This window comes from Sinohyriopsis cumingii, chromosome 5 (genome assembly GCF_028554795.1).
Source record: "Sinohyriopsis cumingii isolate HCF-2022 chromosome 5, ASM2855479v2, whole genome shotgun sequence".
Taxonomy (NCBI): domain Eukaryota; kingdom Metazoa; phylum Mollusca; class Bivalvia; order Unionida; family Unionidae; genus Sinohyriopsis; species Sinohyriopsis cumingii.
This window is the reverse complement of record NC_142965.1, coordinates 141079012-141102365: the sequence shown is the minus strand read 5'-3', so window position 1 is coordinate 141102365 and position 23354 is coordinate 141079012. Positions and strand designations below refer to the sequence as shown.

Here is a 23354-nt window from a genome sequence, read left to right as displayed (position 1 = left end):
TCCTCTATATAATGAGGGACCACTCTTGTGTGATTTCTTCTTGGTAACCAGATGACATAGCATTTGTGTAGCTAAAGCAATAAAAAAACACATTGTAAATGTCCTCTGTTTGCTTGAGTGTTCTGTGTCAGCTAGTGGTAGTGGATGTTCTCCTGACAGATAAGTGTTATTAAAGGGAATCTCCATCCTTTTTTCTTTTCTTCCAGCAATATATATATTTGATGCAACCAGTGGTAAGCAGTTGGGAGATGGGAAGCCAGTACCTCACAAGGTATGTAGCTTTGGATGTCTTGTTGTTATGTTAGTCCTTTTTTTCCTCCAAGAGCAGAGAGTCAGACATGGGTATCACTTGACTGTTTTATTGTTTTGCCTAGGGAGGCATAGGTATTAATTGGGTCTCTTGTTGTTTTGTACTTCATTAGCAGAGAGTAAGGCATAGGTGTTAAATGGGTCTGTTGTTTTGTACTGCATTAGCATAGAGTGAGGCATAGATATCACTTTTCTCTCAGCAGCATCAGCAATGCAAGGAATCAGTGTCAAAAGTCTTATTTATTTTGGTGTTTTTGTGGGAGTGGGGTGCTTAATAGTTGTTGTATATATATGCTATAATACTGTGTCATTGAAAAATAATTTTCAGATTCTAGGACATAACTATATCTTGTAATTCAGCAATAGAGCAAACATAAGTACATTTTAATTTTAGGTTCCCTACCTTTTGACATTACCAAATTTTGTAACTAGTTTACATTTGGGGTAATGGAGAAATATATAAATTTTGTGCTCCAAAGGTCAAGGTAATTGGGAATTATAAAAGGAGAAGAGTTTCCAGCAATAACTTTAATTGCATGCTAGGTGCCTTGACCTTTAAACTTTGTAATTGGTGATAAGAAAGATGCTTGATCATTTTGGAGCCATAATGTCAGATATCAGTGTCATTGAGACTAAGAGAAGGGAAAACAATTTCAAAAAAATAATTTTGTTCTGTACCACATATATTTGACTCAACTTTTAGATAACTTGCATTGGAGACACCTATTAATTTGGGGGTTAAGGGGCAGTGGTCAAGATCAGAGTGACCTCAAGAAGAAAAATGTTTCCATAAAATAAAACAGTGCCACAACCATGACCAATCTCTCTGGATGGCTTGCATTTGAACAAGAAATGCACCTAAAAATATTTTTGTCAGTATATCAAGGATTAAGATGGCTGAGAGAGAAAGAAAGAAAAATAGTTTACTGATTCGAGATTCATGGTCAAAGGTGAAGGTCGCACTGACTGCAAGAAGGGACACATCTCTGTCATATACCTAGTCCAATGTGTGTTATTAACTTGCATTTTTGGCAATAATTTTGAATAGCTTACATATGTGCAGTTACTTTGCATCATTGGCACAGTACACAGTTTGAATAGATGCTGGTAATCAAGCGGCTTATCAAACTTGTACATAAATGAAGTATAATGATACTAATTACCGCATGATGGGCATATGATATACTTTTTACTGTACATTTATTTAAATTGAATTGTGTGACAGATTGAGCAATGTCATTGTTTTTGAAGATTTTGAGGCATTTGTTTTATTTACGTTTAGATATGCTTTTACCACGAAATAATGTTTAAAAGATTATACTGTAAATTGTTTAAATTATTTTTTTGTTTCACAAAAAAGCTATCCTTTTTGGTATTATCATAGTGATGACATTATTCCAACTATGCATTCTTTTTTTATTTAAAAAGCATGGGGATTAACACTGTAATTCCTCCTAAATCTTTGAATATAGTGACTTCAAACTTAGGAGAGAGAAATAACTGACAAAATTCAGAAAGCATAGTGCTGTGTTGATTATAGGGTTGTCTCCCTTTCACCATGTCCCAGAAAGCTAGCGTATTTACTCAGTATGTTGTTCGCTGTTAAAACAGTTTCACTCACCTGTCTTCTAACAAAGTTGTCAAAATGGTAGACACATTTTCTTCTCTGATGGGCATAACTATCTTGTTTTAAATTTCAAATCACATTCATTATTTTAATAAATAAATAGAAATTTCCTTTCAAAAATATATATTTAGTCAGCATCACAGGGTCAATAGGTCTAATATATGTCAGGGTATTTCATGTATTTTTTCATACCCTTTAATTTTTCGTACATAATCCAGCTATCAAATTAATAATGACTTAAATGTATCCTATTTTTTCGTACTTATCACTTTGTTTTTTTCAAAACATCCTTAAAATTATCAAACATAACATTTCTACTAAGAAAATTTGCGTTTGCAGAAAAGCTCAAAGATACAGTATAGCCATTTTGTTAAGTTACAATTAAAAACTGCTGTGAATAAATACGGTCTTGTACACTGACAAAATTTCTCTCTCTCTCTCTGTCTCTCTCTCTCTCCCCCAAACACACGCTTGCATGCATTAGCTAAAACGTCTTTTTAAGTTCTTTATATTTTTTATTGTAATTTGAAAATGAGTTTGTTGCTGTAAGAATACAAGTTGCACTTAGTTTCTTGACAATGTGGACTCAGATCATTGTGTTGACCTACAAGTAGGTCTAATCGTTGCGTACAGTTTACCAATAAATATTACCCATACATGTTCAGGCCATCTTAATCATTTTGCCAACATTACACAACATGACAGCTACAAAGAAGTATGCTCTAAATGCAGACAAGCTTGCACACCAAGATATTATGCTCTCTCTTCTCTCTCTCTCTCTCTCTCTCTCTCTCTCTCTCTCTCTCTCTCTCTCTCAAAACAAAACAAAAATCTTTTTGAGTACTTTTTTTTATTATTGTAATTGGATTCTTGAGTCCAGAGCAGAACAGAAATATATGTTTATTTTGCACATTTGTACTGTTGGGTTGTTGAGTAGTGTGTGTTCCATAGAACTTGTTCGGGTATGACCCCTTTATTTTTTGTACACAGTCAGTACCACAAAATGATAATTATTTATTTTGCATATAATTTTTCATACGCTGAAATTAATAATTATTTTTTCATGTAATATGGTAACATTGTACATTAACTTGTATTTTGGCTCATGTAACAGCTGTTGTCAAGTCTTTTTCGTCAAGCTTTTCTGTGAATGGAACAAAATATTCATGCATTGATTAAGGCAAGTTGCTGTTCATTTTTAACATTTGACCCATATCATGACATGAATGCACACAAACAAAATGATATCATAAATGACAAATGCAGAATAACTGTGGCATTATGATGTATGTCGAAGTCCATGTTAGGGACAACCATCAAAATGTGAAAGGTCAGTGGTAATCATGTTTTCTCTCCATCTGCATGTTCAATTGTCTGTCCATTACAGTTTGTAACCACCATATCTATACAATCCTTACACATAATTGGATGGCATTTGGTAGATGAATATAGATATAGGTTTGTCTTATAAAGGTTTTGTGTTCCTGTCAAGTTTTGATGGAGTTCTTGCCCTTTTTCATTGAGTTGTGAGTCTCTTCTATAGCAATCCATGTAACCAGTATGGCTCAGGAACAGTTAAAACGTTCAAATGAAATTTCATGTATATATTGTTTCATTGACCTAGATGTGCCTTTTGTGTGTTTATTCTTGTCAACTTCATTTTGGGTAAGAGTTGTGACCCTTGACAATTAACTCAATGTCTTCATAAGGCATGTTTCTTCTGATTGGCATAGCTTAAGTACATTCAACATCATCTGATGCGATTTGGTGTGAATATTGTCTCTTGTGTCTTTTATGGGTTTATTCTCATTAGAGAAATGATTGTCCATTTTTTTTCAGCTTTTGATTATTTTGCACGAAGCTCTTAAAAGTTTTGATGTTATTTGTTTTGTCCCAATTAAAATTGCTGTGCTAGCATTCAACATCATTTTGTTGGCCATTATTTTTTGATAAACTCCCTGACACTTTCAGTGGAACCCATATGAAACACTCACCACTAAAAGCTCTATTATTAATAGGGTTTGAACAGTAATGAAAAGTGCTTGAATGTTGGTGTTACCTTGAAAACTACTTCAGTTTGAGGTTGACTTCAAAAAGAGAAAAGGGCTTGAAAATCCTGAGCAGACCTTGAAAAGTACTTGAACTTCTGAGAGAAAAAATATTTCATTGGATCAAAATATACTTCAATTTCGTGATGAAATATCTGTATTACCAATTATTAAACTATTTTTACATTTTGCTTGATCTTAAGAAATTAGTTATTTTGCCATGTACCTTATATACTCGCTTACAAGCTGGGTCCAGCTGCAAGACCCAAATCTGCCATTGCATAATTTGCCAGCAGATGTGGGTAAGTATAGTTTGTTGGGAGTAATCAGTAGAACAAACAGTGTAGACCTTGATCTGCAGGTCCATTATACAACTGAAGATCAGGATCTATCTTGTTTTCACTTTTACTCAACTTTTTAGCAAGTATATAAATTGATCAAACATTTATGCTTCAGTCATATTCAGTTTGTGAATAAGTTCAATGGTTTGTTTGTAGACCTTGATCTGCAGGTCCATTATACAACTGAAGATCAGGATCTATCTTGTTTTCACTTTTACTCAACTTTTTAGCAAGTGTATAAATTGATCAAACATTTATGCTTCAGTCATATTCAGTTTGTGAATAAGTTCAATGGTTTGTTTGTAGACCTTGATCTGCAGGTCCATTATACAACTGAAGCTCAGGATCTATCTTGTTTTCATTTTTACTCAACTTTTTAGCAAGTGTATAAATTGATCAAACATTTATGCTTCAGTCATATTCAGTTTGTGAATAAGTTCAAATGTTTGTCAAAACATGCATATTGAGAAATTTCTCTTTTGATGCAATAAATATATTTTGATATGTGTCAAGATACTTAGTATCTGTTTTGCAGCTTGAAGTCATGGAGATAGCTCTGGACCAGTGTGGAAACCCTGCCGACAGGAAACTGGCTATTATAGATAAGAACAGAGACCTCTACCTAACAACTGTCCGGACATTTGGTGCAGAGAGAAAAACAGTTAAATTAGGTAATGACCAGGCTGCTGCAAGACTGGCGTCCTCAGCTACAACTTGTATATGCCTGCTAAAGGCTAAGGAGAGAGTGAAATGTCCTTTCTGTAGCAGTCCGTCTGTCACTTTTTCACTTGCACACAGTGCCTTCAATTTGACACCCACTACATTTAATAAACTTCATGGATGACTTGTACTTAGACGATGAATGAAGCCTATTGATTTTAGGGTCAGGATCACTGTGGCTGTAGCATGAAAAAGATATCTGCACCAACACTTGACCATGTTCCATACACTTCAGAAACTTAAAAATTTTAGGGACAGAACATCTTAGATCAAGGTGACTGAAAAAAAGAAAACTTGATTTTGCATAAATTTTTGTTCTAGACCACATAGCTTGATCCAGGATTGTGGAGGGCTTGCATTTGAGGAAGAAGCCTATCATCGTTGGGGTCAAAAAATCCAGGAAAAGATCATTGTGACTCATGAAAAATGGTTTATGCATATTAACATTTTGTCCTAGAGTAAATTCCTCAACCAGACTTTGTGAATGGCTTGTACATGACATTTGTGAATGGCTTGAACATGGCATTTGTGAATGGTTTGTACATGGCTTGTACATGGCATTTGTGAATGGCTTGTACATGACATTAGTGAATGGCTTGTACATGACAGTAGTGAATGGCTTGTCCATGACATTTGTGAATGGCTTGTACGTAGCATTTGTGAATGGCTTGTACATGACATTAGTGAATGGCTTGTACATGACATTTGTGAATGGCTTGTACATGGCATTTGTGAATGGTTTGTACATGGCCTGTACATGGCATTTGTGAATGGCTTGTACATGACATTAGTGAATGGCTTGTACATGACAGTAGTGAATGGCTTGTCCATGACATTTGTGAATGGCTTGTACATAGCATTTGTGAATGGCTTGTACATGACATTAGTGAATGGCTTGTACATGGCATTTGTGAATGGCTTGTACATGACATTAGTGAATGGCTTGTACATGGCATTTATGAATGGCTTGTACATAACATTTGTGAATTGCTTGTACATGGAATTTGTGAATTGCTTGTACATGGCATTTGTCAATGATTGTACATGGCATTTGTGGATGGCTTGTACATGGCATTTGTCAATGGCTTGTACATGGCATTGTGAATGGCTTGTACATGGCATTGTGAATGGCTTGTACATGGTATTTATGAATGGCTTGTGCATGGCATTTGTGGATGGCTTGTACATGGCATTTGTGGATGGCTTGTACATGGCATTTGTGAATGGCTTGTACATGGCATTTTTGAATGGCTTGTACATGGTATTGTGAATGGTTTGTACATGGCATTTGTGGATGGCTTGTACATGGCATTTGTAAATGGCTTGTACATGGTATTTGTGAATGGATTGTACATGGCATTGTGAATGGCTTGTATGTGGCATAAAAAATCTGTTGATTTGGGGGTCTAAAACGCTAAGGTTCTGGTAAGTCTGACAAGTGATAATGGTTTCTGCACCTTATGTTTTGCTACAAAATTGCATACTTTGACCAAATGGCTTATACAGAGCAAGAAAGAAATATTTTGGGGTCAGGAGATCCACAATAAAAGGTCACTCAAAGAAAATAATATGGTACCGTACTTTTGAATAAGGTTTGCTGATATGGGAAAGAAATGTTCTGCATGATTTTGGTTAAAAAGCTGAAATATCAAAGTCACAGTGACTCAAATAAAGACTGTTCTGCAAAATCGTTTTTCCATAAACTTGATTTTTTGCCTCAGCTTCATTTTTCTTGCAGTAAAATTAACACATTTAAGCATGGAAGAAACCCTTTGATAATAGGGTTATAGGACATGTTAGACATATTTTGCCTTATAAGCATGGAAGGAACCATTTGATAATCTGGTTATAGTACATGTTAGACACATTTTGCCTTATAAGCATGGAAGGAACCCTTTGACAGTGGGGTTATAGGACATGTTAGACACATTTTGCCTTATAAGCCTGGAAGGAACCCTTTGATAATGGGGTTATAGGACATGTTAGACACATTTTGCCTTATAAGCCTGGAAGGAACCCTTTGATAATAGGGTTATAGGACATGTTAGACACATTTTGCCTTATAAGCCTGGAAGGAACCCTTTGATAATAGGGTTATAGGACATGTTAGACACATTTTGCCTTATAAGCCTGGAAGGAACCCTTTGATAATGGGGTTATAGGACATGTTAGACAGTACTGTCCAAAGTCAGCCTTATCCTTACTTGTGCATTCATGGTATTCATGTTAAAACCAAATATGTTGTTTCTTGCTTTGGATCTAGTATTATTTCCTCATGGACTCTGACAAATCCCCTTGATTGTAAGTTGATATCGAATCCAATTATTCCATAGAAGATCACACCAGGCCAAGGAAGTCATCAGGACCAAACAGTATAAGTTGTTCAGGGTCAGGGGGACGTAATTAATTTTAAAAAAAATCATCCAGAACTCACACCAATACATAAACCACTATATTCACCTTTTATTTTTGCTGGAACATGACAGAAATAGTGGAAATATATCAAATGGATCACTTGTGTTTCTTTTTAATGAAGGAAAAAATTGTACCTGATTTTATACTTATAGTTACAGTGAGGTGGTCCAAAGAGGTAATTTTATTGTTTATGAAAGCTCTTGTATCTGTTCCATTTAAACAGAAATGCATTTTTATTAATATATGCCAGGGTAGTTCTATCAGTTGGAGAATTGATATGAAAATGACAGAGATTTTATATATTGCATCTATGGGTGACCACTCCATATCATGGATGACTTCTCCATTCCACAATATTGGTGACTACTCCATGTTATAGGTGACTACTCCATAGTATAGGTGACCACTCCATGTTATAGGTGACCACTCCATGTTATAGGTGACCACTCCATGTTATAGGTGACTACTCCATGTTATAGGTGACCACTCCATGTTATAGGTAACTACTCCATGGCATGGGTAACTACTCCATGTTATAGGTGACCATTCCATGTTATAGGTGACCACTCCATGTTATAGGTGACCACTCCATGTTATAGGTGACTACTCCATGTTATAGGTGACCACTCCATGTTATAGGTAACTACTCCATGGCATGGGTAACTACTCCATGTTATAAGTGACTATTCCATGTTATAGGTGACCAATTCCATGTTATAGGTGACTACTCCATGTTACAGGTAACTACTCCATGTTATAGGTGACTACACCATGTTATAGGTGACTACTCCATGTTATAGGTGACTACTCCATGTTATAGGTGACCACTCCATGTTATAGGTGACTACTCCATGTTACAGGTGACTACTCCATGTTATAGGTGACTACACCATGTTATAGGTAACTACTCCATGTTATAGGTAACTACTCTATGTTATAGGTGACTGTTCCATGTTATAGGTAACTACTCCATGTTATAGGTGACTACTCCATGTTATAGGTGACTACTCCATGTTATAGGTAACTACTCCATGTTATAGGTGACTACACCATGTTATAGGTAACTACTCCATGTTATAGGTAACTACTCTATGTTATAGGTGACTATTCCATGTTATAGGTAACTACTCCATGTTATAGGTGACTACTCCATGTTATAGGTAACTACTCCATGTTATAGGTGACTACTCCATGTTATAGGTGACTACTCCATGTTATAGGTAACTACTCCATGTTATAGGTGACTATTCCATGTTATAGGTGACTACTCCATGTTATAGGTAACTACTCCATGTTATAGGTGACTACTCCATGTTATAGGTAACTACTCCATGTTATAGGTGCAAACTCCATGTTACAGGTGACTACTCCATGTTATAGGCAACTACTCCATGGGATGGGTGACCACTCCACATTATGGTAACTACTCCATGTTGTTGGTGACTTATCCATTTTAAAAATGCCTTCCCTAGGTCACAAGGATGTTTTACTGAAATGGCCCTTAAAATTATTATGCTTTGGATAAAACTAGTATTTGTTGCAAATCCAGTTTTGGCTCTGATGGATTTTGTTCCCTCCAAACGTATGGCATACTCTCCATTCTTTGTTACCAGATATATTTTGTATTACTAGAAATAGTAAAAGAATATCCACTTGACTTCATGTTAATTTTTATCTGAAGGAATCCAAATGAAATTTATAATTAGCCCAGATAGTTGTTGTATCACATGGATATTTCAATAATAGTAATAGTTGAAACAAATAGTAAAACTGCTTTTAAAGGAAGTCAAATATATTTTCTCAGATAATGCTTTAAATGTTAAATACAGATTTTATGGTGATATTAGAAAAAAGAAACTTTAGACAAATATTATAAAGATTATTTTGAACAGTATGTGTACAATCATAAAAGGGACCATGACTAACAGTATTACAGGACTTGTGTTCCATCTGATCTTATGTAAATTGGGATCACTGCAAACCCTCACACTACATCAAGTGGTATACATTAAGTTTTCAAATTTTGGTTGTTAGCAAACCACAAAATCAACCAAACTCAGAGCTCCATAAACAAAATTAAATCTACAGTAGTTTGGCAAATTTTCAGGAAACTTTGATCCATTATCATTGGAAAAGCCTGCTGTTTTTCCTTGTTTTGGCAAGTGGAAAAAACCAGTTATGAAGATGAGTTAATCTGTTTAAAACTGTTAATTTAAGCATCTCTCTAACTTGTTTCAAGGAGTTGTAAATGTGAGTAAATTTGTCTAAAACTGTTAACTTAATAATATCTTTTACTCATTCCTTAGGTACAATGATTATGTCTCTAGCTTGGAATGACAGCACCAATATGTTGGCTGCCCTAGCCGATGGCAAGTTTACTGTCTGGTACTACCCAAGTGCTGTCTATGTGGACAAAGACCTCCAACTGAAAACAGTCTTTGAGAAGGAAGCCAGGTAGGAGCCATTTGGTAATATGGTATAATGGGTATCTCTTCAAGGCCACAAAGTTTTACTAATTTTACCAATTTTACTAATTATAATTGAGTTTCATTTCCAGCATTCCGCAGTGTCATTTAGAGGAGTTATGTCCCTGCTAATGGGATTCTGTGGCATTACTTTACCAAAATGTTTCAGATTTCAGCCACATTTGGCATGCAGCTTTTCATTGATGATACCTCAAATGAGTTTGAAGGCATTTCAAGAAGCTATCCCCTTGATTCTGACTTTGGTTTCGTAAGTATTACTATACTGAGGTTACAGAATTCCCATACATCGTTTAGAACAGTTATGGCTATCAATTACCTGTCGTCCATACTTGAGTTTCAGCAGCATACCTTTACTAAATAATGTTATAAATTTCATTTGTATGTCTTTATTCTGATAAGACCTTGAATGATTGGGATTTTCAATGTTTCACATCATCATTCACAGGAGTTAAGACCCCTGAATGCCTGTTTTCCTAACTTTGGTTGCCTGACATAAGTTATTCTGTTTAAGTCAAAGACAAGAAATTATTGTATGTGGAGCACTTTGTAATACACCCATCATTGATGGTGATGACCCTGGTTCCATTTTTATGTATTTGAAAATGAAAATTTGTTTACAGTAAGTAATGGGTATTTTCACCATGTTTCAGTGAGTATGGCAAGAACCCGCAGATATTGCAGTTTGTTGGTAACCATGTCATGATTCGGAGAGCAGATGGTTCAGTTGTCAGCACCTCTATATCTCCATATCCAGCTATACTTCATGGCTATGTTCAAGGGGCCAGGTGGGATGATGCTGTAAGGTTATGTAGGTTTGTCAAGGTAAGTCAGGGGATGGAAAATTGTTGACATTTTTATGTAACTTTATAGAATTATTTACCTGTGTAAGAAAAGGAAAGAAAGAAATCCTTTTGAATATTTACATAATTGTCTGAATCTGAAAACCCAGATTGTAGTTTTATATTTATTCTTGAATGAATTTTGACACACTTTTACAAAACAAAAATCATTGAACATCTTTCTGCATGGAAAAATCGACATGATTCATACAATCTTGTAAGATCCCTAAATTTTTAGAAAAATACATCTTGAACACACTTGGGAGTCCACATAAACTCCCAGCAAAGTCCTTAAAAATCAACTCTCTGCGAACCATGGGTAGAAGGGTACAGTAATTAAGCAAAGTAATCCACAAATTCAGCCTATTACTTTCCAATCAGTTTTCTATGAAAAAGCAATCTATAAATCCAAGCAGTTTTAGTCATCTTTTGCCTAGGTATTTACATATCATTCAGCCAGATGTTTATCAAATGTAACTAAATTTCTTCTTCACACATGTTACCTGGTCATAATACCTTAAGATTATGACAACTACCTCCCAATCCCAATCCACTCTTTGCCAGTTATTGCCAGTCAAAGTTGAGCTATAGAAAAAAAGCTCATATTTGTTTGTCCACATAAAGGCAATTCAGTCAAGAGTGGGGGCCCTGAGTGGTCTAAAGTGCTCTCCATTACGGATCACTGCCATCTCACCTCTGTCTGCGTGGGTTCGAGTCTTGGATTCAGCTAATGTGGGTATGTGAGAAAGCTTGCCAGTAGCTTCTCGTGGGTCGTTGGTTCTTTCTGGGGTTTTCCCGGGCTCTTCCTCCACCATTAATACTGGCCACCATATATAGCCTATCTTGTGCTGAAAAATGGCATTAAACCCCACAGCAACAACAACAGTCAAGAGTGGTCTTCCCATGAATAGAGGAGTTGGTGCCATACACACTCCAGTTACTACTGCAGCTCATGCTAGAATGCGTGTTCTGTTAGAGACCTCATATAAAACTCCTGTATCAAGTGGTACTTCACAATACTGAGAGTTTTGGAAGACTTACTCGCATCTCTATTTGTAACTATTTTTTTATTCTTTTCTGTTGGAAACAAAGTTTTGTTTTTATTAGAACAACAGCTTCATTATATGATGTATACATGTCTCTGCCTTTTTGTTGTACCTGTCAATATTATGTTCATTCAATAATGTGTACTTGACTTATTATTGGTTTGCAGTCATTAATGGGACAATATTTTTAAGATAATTTATATAGAAATATGTCCACTAGCAGTCACTTCACTGTAAGTTTATATGCTGCTTTTCAGTGACTGACTGCATAATATTACAGACCAGGAAGGTCATGACATTTAGATTGTTCACTCTTTTGCACTTGATGGTAAGTTTATGCAATTCTTGATTGTTTTCACCTGTTCTGGTCACAATTAATTTCGTTCAGATGTGTATGTGACCTAGTAAAATTTCTGTCACTCACTGTCTAACATTACATACCATAAGGGTAGTGCTTTTAATTTTATACTCATTCGCAATGTTCATTAGCTTTGTTCGTTAGCTTCCACTTCACAGTAAGTTACTTGACCCTTGGATGATTTCACCTGCAGAGGCTATCATTTTGCTCTGTATTCAAAGGTATCATTTTGCTCTGTATTCAAAGGTATCATTTTGCTCTGTATTCAAAGGTATCATTTTGCTTTGTATTCAAAGGTATCATTTTGCTCTGTATTCAAAGGTATCATTTTGCTCTGTACTCAATGCTATCATTTTGCTCTGTATTCAAAGGTATCATTTTGCTCTGTATTAAAGGCTATCATTTTGCTCTGTATTCAAAGGTATCATTTTGCTCTGTATTCAAGGCTATCATTTTGCTCTGTATTCAAAGGCTATCATTTTGCTCTGTATTCAAAGGTATCATTTTGCTCTGTATTCAAGGGTATCATTTTGCTCTGTATTCAAGGCTATCATTTTGCTCTGTATTCAAGGCTATCATTTTGCACTGTATATAAAGATATCATGTTGCTCTCTATTCAAAGGCTATCATTTTGCTCTGTATTCAAAGGTATTATTTTGCTCTGTATTCAAGGCTATCATTTTGCTCTGTATTCAGAGGTATCATTTTGCTCTGTATTCAAGGGTATCATTTTGCTCTGTGTTCAAGGCTATCATTTTGCTCTGTATTCAAAGGTATCATTTGCTTTGTATTCAGAGGTATCATTTTGCTCTGTATTCAAAGTTATCACCATAACAGGGCAGGATTAAAGTGCTCTCAGTACAAGCCCTTTAAGTGGCCGAAAATAATCAGGACATACATGAAACATGAAACTGTTGGACAGTGAATCATGGTGCTACAGTCTTGGCCAGGCATAACCTGCAATTAACAAAATGACAAATAGCACACCAGCAAAAGAATGGATGACTCTTTTAGTAGTACTGCCTTTGATGGTACTCATTGGTACAAAAATACACCTCTACTTGCTATGATATCCAAGGCAGTGATAGTGATCAACACCTCTGTTTGCTATAATATCCACAGCAGAGTGACAGTGATCAACAACCTTTACTTGCTATGATATCCAAGGCAGAGTGACAGTGATCAATACCTCTACTTGCTATGATATCCAAGGCAGAGTGACAGTCATTGACACCAGCTCAGATATGGCTCTTTGCATGTAGGGGGACTGGATATAGTGATTCAGTATCCCATTTCAGTATAGTGATTCAATATCCCATTTCAGTATAGTGATTCAGTATCCCATAATCAGTCCCAACATCATTAACCTCAAAATTGTCAGCTGTACTCTTTAGACCAATTCCAGATAGTTAGGAGAGCCCATCTATATTTCCAGTGACATTCTAGGCAAATTGACAGTGGTCATCACCTACTCAGATACAGTCTGATAAATGCAGAGAGGGACCAGTTACAGGGATCATATATCCCCAAACCCATCCCAATCTGGCACCCAAAATAAGGAAATGACTGCCCTGTCTTATCTATGCTATGGGGCCCTGAGTGGTCTAAAGCGCTCTCCGTTCCGGATCACTGCCATCTCACCTCTGTCTGCGTGGGTTCGAATCCAAGGCTCGGCTAGCGTGGGTACATGGGAAAGCCTGCCAGTAGCTTCTCATGGGTCGGTAGTTCTTCCCTGGGTTTTTCAGGGTTCTTCCTCCACCAATTATACTGGCCGCCATGTATAGCCTATCTTGTGCTGAAAAATGGCGTTAAACCCTAGAACAACAAGAACAACAACTGTCTATGCTAGACTCTGATATCAGACATAGATCACGTCGGATCTAGCATAAGAGATGCATCAGATTATGATGATATGTACCTAGTTGAGACATCTGAATACGGCTGTTATTTATGGACCCAGGGCAGTCAAAAGCCATGAAACAGTCTATACCTATTGCAGATCCTAATAGGCATGGTACCTTATGGATCCTTCTCAGTCCTAAGCCATCACCAGCTAATGTGAAACAACTCCAGGACGACCCATTATGATTTTTTTCCAATAACAGCTATGGCAATATTTCCTTCTCAGATGCCCAGACAGTGAATGATACAATAAGCAAGATGTATTATGGCTTTGGCAGCAAATGAAGGATACATTGACTCTGTTTCATCAAGACTGTACTTGGCCATCCATTGTACATCATGTTTGATCAGCACAGATACAGCCTGTTCTTATGCCTAAGAAGATAAGTGATGCTGGTCCAATATCATATACCATGCCCTGAAACCATAGCACTAGATTCATTATGGTCTGTACCTAATAAAGGACCCATATTCTTCTATGGTCAGCAAAGTGCTACTATACCTAACTACCATGACAGACCCTTGTCCAGTATGGTGCAACAAAATCTAAGTGTCATGACAGACTCGTGTGCAAAGACAGACCCATGTTAGTGCATGGCCAACCTTATGCCACAGCACACAAGTACCTTACAAAACCACTGCAGTCCAAGGCTTTTATGGATCCATCTAGGTCCTTGCCATCAGGGACCAATTTCATGCATTTTCATGGCTCATTGCAAATTACCAACAATTTCATGCATTTTCATGGCCCATTGCAAATTACCAGTGTGATACCAACCAATTTCATGCATTTTCATGGCCCATTGCAAATTACCAGTGTGATACCAACCAATTTCATGCATTTTCATGGGCCATTGCAAATTACCAGTGTGATACCAACAAATTTCATGCATTTTCATTTCCCATTGCAAATTACCAGTGTGATACCAACCAATTTCATGCATTTTCATGAGCCATTGCAAATTACCAGTGTGATACCAACCAATTTCATGCATTTTCATGGCCCATTGTAAATTATCAGTGTGATACCAACCCATTTCATGCATTTTCATGGGCCATTGCAAATTACCAGTGTGATACCAACAAATTTCATGCATTTTCATTTCCCATTGCAAATTACCAGTGTGATACCAACCAAAGTGACTTTACTGTGCCAGATACATAATACCTTACAAAAACTCACAAGCTCTATAATCATTACTCAATCCATTGATGTCTGGGGACATCCCTATACCTCTTCCTCCTGGTTTGGGATTTTTTAAGGCATTGTCATCAACAAAAATATATGTTTAAGTCTTGAATGTTTTAGATGGACTAAAGGAAGCACTAAACACAAACTGAATATTCATTTCATCCTTCAATATTCAGTTTAAGTCTATATCCTCTGGGATCAACAAGGGAAGGTCCAACTGCCCAACCTCTTCCTCCTGGTTTGGGATTTTTTAAGGCATTTTCATCAACAACAAATCCATGTTTAAGTCTTGAAATGTTTTAGATGGACTAAAGGAATCAACTAATACAAACTGTATGCTCATTTTATCCTTCGATGTTCAGTTAAATCTGTACCCTCTGGGATCAACCACTACTTGTGACAAAGTGGAACACAAGCCTCCAAAACTTGTCTCTTCAGTCCTAGATCTGATGACCTGAACAGATGACATTCTGTCCGTAGATTGGAACGGTTCAAACACCTTTGTTGCCTTTCAACTCTTCTGACCCCCAAAGATTTTGAAGATTTTGCAAATCATGAAAGAATGGGAGTGCCATCTTATCGTTATTGCTCCCCTCATGTTAGAAAAATAATGGATAAATGACCTGCTAAATTGAGCTATTGGAATTCCAAGGAAAATCATAACCTTTCCTCACCTGATCAGGCAACCTTAATGGAAATGGTTTGATCAGAACCCAGATATGTTGAACCTGCACATCTGCATCATATCAATCAAGGCCCTTCGGAGCAAACAGTTCTTAGAACAAGTGGCGCAGACAATTGCTCAGGTGAGAAGGCCCACCACTTTGAAAGCGCATGAGGAATTGTGGATAATTTGCTCACAGTGACGCAAGTGAGGACACATTAATCTGCTGAAGGCATCACTACTCCAATAGCTGACTTTCTCCTATTGCTTTTCAAGGTCAAGAAGTTAGCACCATTCACAATTAAATGATACCGTTCCCCAATCTTAGAACATTATGTCACTACAGAATGGAGGATAGAGGCTAAACACCTTTCCAATCTGATGGCAGACTTTGTCTCTATGCCTGTCCATGGATTGAATAGGGCATCATTTGAACTTCTCTAGAGCACCATTGGTTCATCTCTTGTATAACACTTACTTCCTACTTGTCCTAGATACAGGATGCAGGATCACTGAAATACATGAACTATCTACAGTCTTTTGTGGTGATTCTCTTTCTACATTGCACCCTTTGCCCCTGGGCTGTTTATGATACACAATGAGGGCTTTTGGGGCCCCGAGTTGCCGAGTGGTCTAAAGCGCCTTCTGTTACGGATCACTGCCATCTCACCTCTATTTGCGTAGGTTCGAGTCTCGGATTCGGCCAATGTGGGTATGTGAGAAAGCTTGCCAGTCACTTCTCGTGGGTCGGTGGTTTTTTCTGGGGTTTTCCCAGGTTCTTTCTCCGCCATTAATACTGGCTGCCATGTATAGCCTATCATGTGCTGAAAAATGGCATTAAACCCTACAACAGCTTCAACTACAATGAGGGCTTTGAACAAACTTAGTTGAGTGAGGTAGATCGCATCTATTTTTGCTTGTGAAGGAGGGAAAGATCCTGTTGGCCCGGATAAGATGGGTTATTTGCTCTACATACAACGATTTAACCCAATATTGTATGAATTTATTACGCATTTCAGCTCATGGGGTTAGGGCAGAGGCATTGCATTCAAGCCCAACTGCTCCCTAACTTATATTATACAACCCATGGGATGGAGTTCAGATATGAATTTGTCTTATTTTTACTGCTTACATCTTTCAATCCAGAGAGCCAAGTTTGATCCAGTAGGACCTATATCAGCAGTGCAAGAGACTCTACCCTCCAGGTCATGAGGCGGTTTCTTAGTGATGTTGCAACTTTCACTAGAATTGAGGAGGGTGTCCTGGTCATCTACATTGAGGCATATGGAGTCACTGCTATACCCTAGTTATATTGAGAGTGAAAGCAGTCATACATACCATAGGGGACTGGATATGGGCCTTCTCCAGAGTAAAGGGATATATCTCCACCCACTTTTTACCATTTCTCCTAAGATATTATGATTGGGTAATGTATTTGAAGAAGAAATCAATTCGTGTAGTAAAATATGTGTTGTTTTTTTTTTATAATACCTGATTATTATATGTAAACACCCTTCCAGCCTTTACATACTTGTATCCCACTAGCAGGGGAGATCACTGGTGTTTAACTAGCACCTGTTTGGGCAAAACAAATTAAGCCTTTTATAGCTAAAATTTAGATTGACAGGGCAAATTTTGTGTCTTGCTTCGGTGATCAGGTAAGTATTATTGAAGAAAATTTGTATATTTCTGATTTATCACTTCACCAAATATATATTATTTATCATATAACCAAATTATATGATTTCGCCATCATGTCATAAATGGGATTGAACCAGTCAAAAGAGGATATTATTATACAATTATTGCCCTTGTTTTGAAGGCACGTTACCCTAGTTCAGGATTCTTAAACTGAGGTGTAATGATTGAATTTACTTCTTCATTTGAGAAAGTAACTCACATTGTGTTTATCTTATTAAATTGTTTGTATTTGATTGAGAATACAATCCTGAATAGTGCCATTTTCTCTAGTAGCTAACAGAGACAATGAGTTCATTATTTTTGATGGGGTACTAATTTTCTTTCATTATTTTTCATATGGTACCAATCTTCTTTAATTTCAAAGTTGCTAAAATCTAGAGACCTAATAAAAGAAGTATTTTCTTGAAACAATTTGCCGTTTTCCCAATTAGTTAATTTAAAGACCCATTAAGCTGTGACCAGTCTCTTGCAACAATACAACTCCTTTTCCATTCCATGAATTTAATCACTTATGAAAATTTTGTTGTTTGCAAAAGCCTGAAAATTATTACCCATGAAAATATATGTACTCTTAGTATCACAATGTATCATAAGGGTGTCACAGTGTATCATAAGGGTGTCACAATGTAGCATAAGGGTGTCACAGTGTATCATAAGGGTGTCACAATGTAGCATAAGGGTGTCACAATGTAGCATAAGGGTGTCACAATGTAGCATAAGGGTGTCACAGTGTATCATAAGGGTGTCACAATGTAGCATAAGGGTGTCACAGTGTATCATAAGGGTGTCACAATGTATCATAAGGGTGTCACGACGTATCATCAGTCGCATATAAACATGTTTTGCTAAGGTTAACATTAATGGTAGCATTTTTTTGTGTGCCTCAACTGGTTGAACTATGAGAAAAAAATGAACAAGTCTTTTATAACCTACTTGAAACAGGAATAGCTGCACACAGTAGTATCATTGCTTTAATATAACCAGATGTCATGAGAACTAGAATTCAAGAAAATGTTTCCAAGAAAGTTTTTTATTTCCAGGATGAGGTTTTGTGGTCCTGTCTAGCTGCCATGTCAGCCTATGCCAAGGAATTGAACACAGCCGAGATAGCCTATGCTGCCATTTTGGAGGTTTGTCACTTAGTTTGCTTTTTGGTGGAGGTTCAAAGGGAATGTTTAAAACAATGACGATAATTTTTTTGTCATTAAGTTGGCGGGGTCAACAATACTAAAAATGGTATTAATCTTGAATTTTGAGTAATTTGTTAGAAATAACATAACTCCATTTTTGCCTTTGGAGGTAATAAAATAGGCTTTAGTCTTGTTACTTACAAGATAATTTTTTATATTTTATTTTTTATTTAACCTTACTTCCATGGTGTGAAACTCGAAGTCATCCTTAAAACTTAAAACTTATCATGACAATTAACATTTAATATAATAGTTATATAAGCACACTAATAATATGAAAATATAATTATTTGACTTAATGAATTTTACCACAGTGTCCATTTCTTTAGGTCATGTCAACCCTCCAATAATTGGTATTTTAAGTTATATAGTATTGGGGGTGGGGTACTGTACACTGCAAAACCTTTCATTTTTTCTTGTGGGCGTCAATGTTCTTGATTTTTTTTTACTGTACTGAAATTCATAGATGGAGAAGGTAGACCTGTTTTTCTTTGAGGTGGATTGCTGGGTAGTTAAACTCATGACTTATAGCAGTATGCAGTCCTTAAAAATACAATATGGAGAAACATGAATTCATACTTATTTGTAATATTAATTTCTGTAGGAGAAGAGGGAAATATTACTGCTGTTTACCAAGTCTTGACACTAAATTTATCATAGTTTAAGCAGGTTTGCATAACAGAAATTTGGCATGTGGTTATGCATCGTCAAAAAATTCTAGAAAATTTAGTTCAAAAGTTTTTTCTTCACCAGGTCATAAGGTCAGTAGAGCTTATGGTATGGTCCTGTGAATATTGTACATCTTCCACCTACAGTTGCTATTTTCAACTTTTTTCCAAAACCACCAAACAAATTTTGAACCAATATAGTGGAGAGCATCTTGGCATGAAGGTCCTTCATGTTTGTACTGCTGATTCCTAACTGCCTTGAAATATGTCCACCATTATTAGATTTTGTTTTATTCTCCATTTTCACCAAATCTCATTCTTCCAGATCACATTTTAGCTATCATGCATAAAACATTTACGGTTTCTCACTTATATAAGTGATCCGACAAAATATGGTAATCTATATGAAAAGACATGAATATTTATCTGGGATCTGAGCAAAGATCTGGAATAGAACAACACAAACTCCTGTATATAAAGCATTGAATCAATTACATACCAAAATGAAATTGAACATGACATTTGAATGATACACCTTTCTTTGAAATAGGATTACAGAATGTTTTGCCAAATACAGTTAGTCATTCTGTTATACCGATAATTCAAGTGTCTTCATAGAAATGAGTAAATGATAACAATCAAAATGCCAGCAATGTCAACATAACCTGGTTATTTCCAGCCCTTTTTAAATCACTGTTGGTGACATATCAGTGTTGCTCTATTTCCTTTCCCTCATCTCTCTAATTAAAATCCAATTGTGCCCCAAACAGAGCCCAGGTTAACCACTGCAAGCTAGCATTGCAAGCCTAGCCAGTATGTCAGTCTTAATGGTTATGTTCCATGCTGACTATGACAAGATGTACTGTGAAAATATCTATAAAAAAATTGCACCATTACATTCTGTAGCAACACGAAATTGGTTGTCGCATGTGGGTCATCTTAATTTTTTTAAATGGATACATTTCTTGCGCAAAATGGTTATATTATAGCTGGATTTGATGTCATGAATATTTGCCTATGATACCATATTGAATAATTATTAAAATTAATTGCAATTTTAAGTTTTTTAAGGCGTTATAGTACCTACCTATTTTTAAAAGGCCTATCCATTATAGACCTTGTCAGGTGTTTTGAACTGCAGAGACTTGACTCTCACTCATTAATGCCATGATGGAATCTCTCATGCATCATCATCAATTCCCCTCCCCCATGAGCCTTTGGGTAAATGTTTTTGTACAAGAACCTTACCCATAAGACTGTTTTCTTGTTCTGATTGATGTCTTTGGTGTCCATGAAACAAATAAATCAGCTTCATGTCTGGTCTACAGAACAAGGTTGTCTACAGATGTATGGTAGTTGCAAGTCATTTTTTTATATTTGTTAACCAGGTTTCTTTGTAAAAACTTAACTTTCTTCAGTAGCTCAACTCCTTATACAGTCTCGGCCGTGCTGATCCCCAGTATTTCTCCTCATTTCTATGATGACATCCCGATCAAGATTGACTGTCATACCCAACTTGGGCTTTACAAGTCTACATCATTTCCTTTACTTAAACGACTTGGCTTATATTTAGACACCCATTATATCTAGGTGGATTATCATGATCTAGAGAACTTATCAGCTCTTTACTTGGCAATAGCTTTTTCATGAAGATTAAACCTCATGAAGATTGTGCCATTACTATCTTATGCTATCTTATCTAAATCGTCTATCATTTGAAGATGCAGCCTTGTTTTGGGGATCACTTACTCCCATTTCCTCCTTTACCTTAATTCTTTTGCCCAAGTGAATACCATCATTCAGTATTGACATTCCTAGAGTAATTCCTTGTGTTAATCAGTTTTTGAGACCATCAGCTTCCCAACCAAACTGGCAAATTCAGCCATGCAGTAGCAAGAGGTATTGTGTCACCAATATTTCTGATATCTGGATGTCGCAATGAAGGCCATTCAAATGTTTTGTACTACATGAAAATCAACAACCGTTTATTAATCCAAAAGAGCAACTACAACAAATGAGATACAGTTAACGTGAAAAGTATAGGTGACCTGTATTCATCCATGACAAGTTAAATAGACATTAAGACACAGTTATCCTTTAATCGGCTTCTCAGGAATTGTACAGTAATCTAAACAAATTCCAAGTGTACAGTTGTCAATATAATAAAAATAGGGCTAAAAAGAATTCATACAGTATGTACATACAAATATAATATGAACATTATACACACTGCATCATTCCTTGACACATTCTCATGTTCATACATACAAATATAACACAAACATTAGACATACTGCATCATTCCTTGACACATTCTCATGTTCATACATTCACATATAACACAAACATTAGACACACTGCATCATTCCTTGACACATCCTCATGTTCATACATTCAAATATAACACAAACATTAGACACACTGCATCATTCCTTGACACATTCTCATGTTACAAACATTAGACACACTGCATCATTCCTTGACACATTCTCATGTTCATACATACAAATATAACACAAACATTAGACACACTGCATCATTCCTTGACACATTCTCATGTACATACAGTGGAACCATGCTATAATGTGATAATTGCGGTCCAAAAAATTGGATCGTGTTAATAGCAGGGTAGCGTTTCTGTGGGGTTTTACAGTATTTTACTTTTTTTCAGAGAACAACTCATTGGCACATATGCATGTATTCTTGTCTAATGTATATGATGACTAGAGTATCAACACCGTTTACTATTGTGTCATCATGGCATGAAGTTCATCCATTATGCAAGTAATCCCATTGAAAAATTGCACACAGATTTACAATATTCAATAATTTTGTCCCAGATCATTGTGTCTGAATTCAGTGTCTAATATATAGCATGAATAGAGTATTAACACCGTTCACTTACCGTCTGATATTGTACCATCGGGGCTGCAGTTAATCCGTAATACATGTAATTCCATTCAGGGTTCCCACACTATCGGGAAAAAGCCGGGAGAAATGATAATTTTTTCATGACTGTGAAATGTTTTTGAATTTTGCAAATAGTGACAAAAGTCAGGGAAAACCCCTCTGAATTTCACTCCACAACTTGATGCACGAAACAATTAGGTACTTGAGTCGTAAGTGAACTGATCGTTAGTTACATTTATTGAGTCCTAACCAGAATATTAGGAGGTTGCAGTATGGATCATTTGGGTGCTTACCATAAATTAGTTCTAATATCAGTACCCCAACTCCTACCTCATAACCACAACAAATCAAGTTTAGGCTACGACATCGTAGCTAGCCATAAATATATTTGTTGAGACAATCCAAACGCGCAGTAGATTAGATTCATCTAGTAGACTTTTTGTTTCACAGACAGTTCGATATCCGTATTTTTTTTATATGGAAGATTTGAAAACCAGTCTAGCATAACAAGAGAACATTGTGGCATTAAAACTTAGCCGCTTAGCAGATAGGATAGCATACTTAAAAGTTTTTAAATCAAGTCATACCTGCATAAAATCTATATGAAAATTATTTTTTTTCTCAGAAATTGCGAGTATTAAAATCGTTGTGTCTTTAATCTGCTGAAAGACGATAAAACTAATGCCTTGATGAAATTTGAGCTGGTACTAGCGATTTTGATTGCCAGTCGCACTAGCACACAGAATCTCACAACCGTTATTTTCAAATATTGTAGAAAGAATATTAAATGAAAGTCATATTCTGGTTGTAATAAAAATACAAAAACAAAAGAGCACAAAATTCTCTATATTTATTCTGAGACCTACTTCCGGAGTTTTGTTGTACCACGTCGACATGTGCTCTCTCACGTAAGGAGGGTACAAACCAGGGAACCAGAC

At 36.2% G+C, this 23354-nt stretch overlaps 1 protein-coding gene across 1 annotated transcript in view; it reads left to right on the top strand.

Moving 5' to 3' along the window:
- LOC149800366 (intraflagellar transport protein 80 homolog) overlaps nt 1-23354 on the top strand; it is a 169791-nt gene that overhangs the window by 42741 nt on the left and 103696 nt on the right. The window contains exons 12-16 of the mRNA XM_089960015.1: nt 207-271; nt 4861-4996; nt 9767-9914; nt 10597-10768; nt 18689-18778. Of these exons, the coding sequence (XP_089816141.1) occupies nt 207-271; nt 4861-4996; nt 9767-9914; nt 10597-10768; nt 18689-18778 (611 nt within the window). The remainder of the gene's footprint in view (nt 1-206; nt 272-4860; nt 4997-9766; nt 9915-10596; nt 10769-18688; nt 18779-23354) is intronic.